We start from the raw sequence: 7,077 nt of genomic DNA, 5'->3' as shown, positions 1-7,077 counted from the left end.
ATAAACTAACTATAACCCAATGCTTAATTTATAATTGATTTAATGATATAATTGAATCCAAAGGATTTGCAACTAATGCAGCAACTCATGGTAATGAGCTAAGGCCCTATTATGTTCTAAATTCTTCAAAGAATAGAAATCTAAACCCTAAATACACAGAAATCTAAACCCTAAATCTAAACTCTAAATACACTAAAGCCCTATCGAAATTCTTCAAAGGTCTATTCTTCGATGCTTCAAAATTTCACCATGAAATTCAAACAAAAACTATTTTTCTCTGGATGAACAAACACATATTTGCCCTTCCATAGTTCTAAAGGGATATTCTTTACACTTAAAAAGGGGGAAAAAAAAGAAGAAGAAAGATTTTATGGAAGCATGTTTGAGCTAATCAAGGCCAACGTGACGACTGCTTTGAGGGACAAATATCTGATCAAAAGCCGGCTTGCTAGTGAGTAAAAACAGGCACAATTCATGTAGAGCATAGCATAAACAGTGTGAACTATAAAAAGCATATAAATAGTAAGAACTTAGATACGCTTGAAAAGAAAAAAAAAATGAACTTACTTCATTCCATGACTTCCCTTGAGAGAGGCGAGGATAAAGTGGTGCCTTTGGATTTGCAAAACTTATGATATTTGAAACTGCCAACAGTTTTGGCTGAAATACAGGAATACTAACTTAGTCTACACTGGAAGTCTCCTTGGCTTTTCTGAATGATTTAGGCTTTGAATATTAAAAGAAATGAACTCAATGCACCAGGTCAACACAAGGACTTACATTTGACAAACTGCCTGAGAATAATGCAAATGAGAAATCTGACCAAAAACTATTTTTCTTGGGCATGAACAAACACAGCCTCAACCAACGAAAAAAGAAATAAAAACCCATACCCAATAATGTTCAAAAAACAAAAATCTAAACCCTAAATACACAGAAATCTAATGCACTATACTAGCAGCCAATAGTGTTCAAAGAGCCCTAGATTTTGTACGTGGAGGAAAGAAAAGTTTTAATTACCACCGGTGCAGGAGAGAGGGAGCCTTCGGCTTCGCTGGAGTGAGAGAGAGACAGGAGTGAGGGAGACAAGAGCTTCGCTGGTGGCCATAGACGTCCCTGGAGTGAGAGATAGTGGACAGAACCTTACAACGGACGGACAGCTTTGCCAATGGCGAAAGAACTCGCCAGAGGAGAGAGAGGGTGAGCGTGGGAGGGAGAGTGAGGGAGTGAGAGAGAGGATTATTGGTTTCTTAAATTTTGGAAAAAAGACGATTTGTTTGGTTTAAAATTCAATTTTTTTTTTCTTTTAAATGACACATAGAAGAGAAGTTGGTTATAAATTGTGTTTGTGTTGTGGCGTATCAAATCTCATAAAATTATATTCAATTTTCAACTTTAACATGCCAACTAAGACATCGTGATTCTCTAATTTGCTTGTTGGTCTAGACAGATATGATAGTTGAACCACCATACGTAGTCTGAGCATGCCGGGTAGTTGGGACAACAAACATAACCGCAAGTCCATGCCATCGTTTGACGAAAACTTTGAACACATTTTACTTCCACATATATATTTGTTTTTCCAACAAAGACTTCAATTATTTTGCAATAATCAACTAATTTTTCAGGAAATGATGTAATTTTAAACAACAGATTGTAGGCACCAATTAAGCTTAATTTGTTTATGGATCGGAAGAGTAGGGATGCTTTGTTCATTCCTGAAGAAGTTACCAGGATCAACCTTTGTCTTAATCTTCACCAACCTATTGAAATTACCCTTGAAATATTTGATCCCATAAACTCTTCCTTCCCGGTAGCTATTCTTGCCGTTGTGGTTGATGCCCAAGTCAAGATCTTTGTAGTTGAAGTATGCTTCCCTAGGGTTCTTGGACACAAATGGAGTCATGTAACGGTAAACCTTTCTCGTCAAGTTTATGTAGTAATCCGTCACCTCCTTCCCAGCCTCATTCCAGTTTACTGCGTACTGAATCTTCGCTAGATTCCCAGCCCGATGTGGGAACGGAGTTTCCTCCGCCGGAATCTCACCCATTCTTCCGCCATAGGGATAGAATTTGAGTATCACCGCCTTCAGCTCAATCAATCGCTTCCAAATAACCTCTAAACCATCCTTTGAAATGGGGTTCTTCACATAATCTGATTTCCTCTTCAAGTAGTTTAGCGTTTGAGGTGTTCGACTGAGCAAAACATCGTTTGCTGTGCCAAGGGGGAAGTTGGTCCAGAAAAGCACAGATTGGAGCCAGCTGGTTTCATTGCAATCTGATTTCTTCAAACCCATTTCGGGGAAGCTCTTGCTCATGACGGAGACAAGTTTTTCGGAGTCTCCGAGGAACAAGGCGACGAACGTAGCCCTGCCGGTCTTCTTCCCATGGGTTCCAATATTTACCACGTCCAGAAATAGCCTGATGAAAAGGTTGTTATCCAGCTTATCTGCAACATTCATCCACCCATGCACGATGTCGGTGGCATTCTCTTCCATTGTCTTCGCTACCCGGAAAACAGTTACTGTTTCCGGTACGCGAACGAGCTTGATTTTATATGAAATGACGACGCCAAAGCTTGCTCCTCCGCCGCCTCTAATAGCCCAAAACAGATCTTCTCCCATGGATTTTCTGTCAAGAAGTCTGCCGTTAACATCAACTAGCTGCGCATCGACAATGTTATCCACCGAGAGGCCGTACTTTCTCATCATATTGCCATAGCCGCCGCCGCTGAAATGCCCTCCGACACCGACAGTCGGACAAACACCTGCCGGAAAGCCATGTTTCTTACTTTTCTCAGCAATTCTGTAGTAAACTTCGCCGAGAGTTGCTCCGGCCTGCACCCAAGCAGTCTCCCTCCCCACATCAATGTGAATGGAACGGAGATTGAACATGTCAAGAATAAAGAACACGACTTGGGAAACGTACGAGACGCCCTCGTAGTCATGGCCGCCGCTTCGAATTTTCATCTGCATATTATGCTTTTGAGCACAAAGCACGGCTGCTTGGATATGGGATTCATGCAGAGCAGTGAGAATGAGGAAAGGCTTGTTGGTTGTGGAGGTGTTGAATCGAAGGTTTCGGATGTAAGCTTGCAAAACAGAGGAGTAGGAGGAATTGTTGGGAGTATATATTGCTCGAGAGATTGGGTGACAAGGCTGAGAATGGCTCAAAAGGCAGCGAATAAAAGAGCCAGAAGAAGAAGAAGATGATCCAAATGCTTGCCATGACATGGAGAGTAGGAATATTGCGAGCAATGACAGAATTGCCTGTCTTAAAACTCCCATCCTTAATGGGTAACCTTGGATTGTACTGCTCAGAACGCTTGGGATGGCAATATCTTCTATATCTATATTCTTCTATATATAAAAAGAGCCTATGCACACGAAAACAGTGCACTTTTGGTTAATGGGTGCTATGACGTTTGTGCCCTCATTTCTTCTCTTATACTTAAAGCTGATGCGGTTTGTTTTGTCATTTTGTTTTTTCTTTTTCCAGCTGACACCACTCACTCATCCACCTTTCTTCTTCTTCACCTTTCATCCACCTTTCTCTTTTTTTCCCCACCTGCTAACAAACTATGCAAATGATAAAAGAAATCTGAAGAAGAGCTGCGGAAAAACTTTACTTCATTTGCATGACTTGAACAATATTACAAGAGTGAAGTATATATACTACTCATTTACAAAGAAAGAAAGAATATATAAAAAGAGCCTATGCACATAAAAACAGTGCACTTTTGTTTAGTGGGTGAAATGACGTTTGTGCCCTCATTTCTTCATCTTATACTTAAAGCTGATGCGGTTTGTTTTGTCATTTTGTTCTTTCTTTTTCCAGCTGACACCACTCACTCATCCACCTTTCTTCCTCTTCACCTTTCATCCACCTTTCTCTTTTTTTCCCCGCCTGCCAACAAACTATGCAAATGATGAAAGAAATCTGAAGAAGAGCTGCGGAAAAACTTTACTTCATTTGCATTACTTGAACTATATTACAAGAGTGTAGTATATGCTACTCATTTACAAAGAAAGAAAGAATACCTTGCTAACAGTTTTAGTAAACAAACTATTTAACTAATTAACCATCTTAACAGAAACCAAAACCAAGAGGGAATTCTGTATATACTTCTTCATCCAGCTCCCCATGTAAAAAAGCATTGTTAACATCAAGCTGATGCAAATGCCAGTTCTTGGCTAGTACACCTGACTGTGGTTAACTTGGCTACAGGAGAAAATGTCTCATAGTAGTCAAGCCCCTCACTTTGGGAGTAACCCTTTGCAACTAACCCGGCCTTGTACCTCTCAAGAGAACCATTAGCTTTATGCTTCACCTTATAAACCCATTTACAACCAATAGCATGCTTATTAGGTGGTAGAGAAGTAAGCTGCCAAGTGTCATTGGCCTCAAGAGCATCAATTTCAGCTTTTGTAGCATCACACCAATGAGGTATTTTGACAGCTTGATGATAAAATTTTGGCTCAACATAAGAAGATACTGAACGACTAAAAGATTTTTGAGTAGTAGACAGTGTAAGTTCTTGTTGGCTTAATTCGGTAAGCAAAATGGTGACCAAAAGTGCCAAGATTCATCATCCATTCAATTACTGTTCGGACGAGAAGAAGTGCCGTTCGGATGCTCGAAGAATTCTATTTTCCTCGAGAGCCTCGTCTGCAATCTCGTTTGTAATCCCGTCCGGACGAGCTCGATAAAGAGGAATTCCCGAGAGCCTCGTCTGCAGTCTCGTCTGAACCCCGTCCGGACGAGTTCGATAAACAAGAATTCCCGAGAGCCTCGTCTGCAGTCTCGTCTGAATCCTGTCCGGACGACTTTTACTAAAAAGGTCATATCTTGAGTTTCAAGCCTCTGATTGGAGCAATCTTTGCGGCGTTGGAAAGCTAACTCAAGGATCTACAAAGTCATGTTTCACAAGGTTTAGCTAATTCTAATGTTTACTGGGTCAAAACGGGCGATAAAGAGAAGACTACGAAGCTGGGCGGAATGGCTCGTGTGCAATCTCGTCCGGACGAGATTGCAGACGGCCATGTGTTAAAAACACTTTCTGGCTGTGTTTTGTTGTCCCGTCCGGACGGCACATGTTCCCGTCCGGACGCTGCGTACCTGTAACAGTTTTAAATGAATATAAACTCTTTCCTAGGTCTAGGAATGATGGGGCTATTATAAATACACCTCTATAGAAAGAGAGAGGGACGAATTTCTGCATCTAGAATTCGCTTTTGTGTGCTAAGAGGGTAGAGTCTGTTCTCTCTCTTAGAGTGATCGTTTGTGTTTACTTGTTGATTGTTGAAGCGAAGTCAATCGGAGTTCCGGTGAAGGGAGATCACGTAGAAGGATTGTGCCAGCTGTCTCTGGAAAGGGCTACTGCGGTAGAAGGCAAGTGGGTCGCTTGTCTTATACAAGATCGTGTCAATTGCAAAGGTTTTGTAAGTGTGAACGTCTTGTAATCCTTTATTCTTTTACTGAGTTAGTTGATTTCCTGGGTTTGGCTGCCCCGGAGAGGTTTTACAATTAGAGAGTTCTCTAATTGGTTTCCTCTTCGTAACCAAAATATCTGTGTTGTTTATTGTTTATTGTTACATATATTTTTGGTTGTTTATTAATTGTTAGGTCAGATCTATTTCCGCATAAATTGTGTGAAACACCTATACATTCAAAATAGGTGTCGTTTGGTGTCGTATTAGGTTTTTTCAATTGGTATCAGAGCGGGTTCACTCTGTTTGGATTAATTTCCTAAGTGTGATCCTAGACTCCTCATAATATGTCTCACACAGTTGCACCTAACTCACTTCCCGTCTTTGACGGATCCAATTATACGTTTTGGAAAATTCGTATGAAAGCATATCTCAAATCTGTTGATGTTTGGCATATTGTTGAATCTGGATGGACTAATCCTGATAAGGCAATTGCCGAATTTTCAAAGGATGAAAAGAGTGCTTCATCTGCGAATGGCAAAGCGTTAAATGCCATCTTCACATCTATCTCCATCGAAGAATTCTCAAGAATTTCTCGATGTGTAATAGCTAAAGAAGCATGGGAAACGTTGGAAATTACTCATGAAGGAACTAAAATTGTGAGAGCTTCAAAAATTCAAATGTTAGTTTCTCAATTTGAAGAGATTAGGATGGAAGAGGAAGAGACATTTGATGATTTTTATTCTAAGCTTAGCACTATTAGAAATTCTACTATTAATCTTGGAAAGAAAATGAGTGATGCTAAGATAATAAAGAAAATCTTAAGATCTCTACCTGCGAAGTTTATACCTCAGATTACTGCTATACAACAGAGCAAAGATCTAGAGTCAATGAGAGTAGAGGAACTTGTTGGTTCTCTTCAGACATTTGAACTCATGTTACCTAAGCCCAAAAGCTCAAAAAATCTTGCTCTTAAGATCAAGGCTGCTAAAGGTAAATATGTAGTTCATTCTGATGAGGATTCTGGAGACGATGAAGAAATAGCAATTATTGCTAGGAAGTTTAGAAAATTTTTCAAAAACAATGGAAATTTTAGAAGTAGGGAATCAAAAAATTTTGTGAATCCTAGTAATGAGGTTAGAGATAATTATGAAGGCAAAAATGATGAAAATCATAAAGATAAATTATCTTGTGGTCGTAAGTGTCATGAATGTGGTGGTATTGGTCATATTCGTGCTAATTGTGGAAATTTGATAAATTCAAAAGGCAAGGCCTTTAATGTGACTCAAAGTGATGAGTCAGACAATGAGGAAAAAGCTGAAAATTGTGCTAATTATGTAGCCTTTGGGATTTCTTATGATAGTGAACATGAGGCTAGTGAGTCTAACTCTCTAGATAGTGAACATGGCATATGTGATAATGAATCAGAAGAGGAGGGTGATCTGCAAAATGCTTATAATGATCTGTATATGGAATGCATTAAATTGAAGAAGTTAAATAAGCAACACTTGCAGAAACTCAAAGATGTTAATCTTGAAAATGATCGACTTTCTGTTGCTTTAACTGATTTACATGCTATTCATAATACTTTGATGTCTGAAAATCACATGTTAATTGCCAAAGTGAAATCCTTAGAGAACGAGCTTAAT

General features: G+C 39.5%; 1 protein-coding gene across 1 annotated transcript; it reads right to left on the bottom strand.

Annotated features, from left to right (window-relative positions):
- Positions 1-1,630: 1,630 nt before the first annotated feature.
- On the bottom strand, positions 1,631-3,314 carry LOC132171805 (berberine bridge enzyme-like 8). Its single transcript, XM_059583208.1, has one exon. It carries the CDS (start codon positions 3,284-3,286, stop codon positions 1,643-1,645), a length of 1,644 nt encoding a protein of 547 aa, XP_059439191.1. The 5' UTR covers positions 3,287-3,314; the 3' UTR covers positions 1,631-1,642.
- Between the last annotated feature and the right edge of the window lie 3,763 nt (positions 3,315-7,077).

Source organism: Corylus avellana, chromosome ca2, assembly GCF_901000735.1.
Source record: "Corylus avellana chromosome ca2, CavTom2PMs-1.0".
Lineage (NCBI taxonomy): Eukaryota > Viridiplantae > Streptophyta > Magnoliopsida > Fagales > Betulaceae > Corylus > Corylus avellana.
The sequence above is the reverse complement of the archived record's forward strand: the minus strand, read 5'-3'. Positions and strand labels throughout refer to the sequence as shown.

Bases quoted from the DNA above. Each gene is read 5' to 3' on its own strand.
- LOC132171805 (XM_059583208.1), bottom strand. From the start codon at position 3,286: ATGGGAGTTTTAAGACAGGCAATTCTGTCATTGCTCGCAATATTCCTA.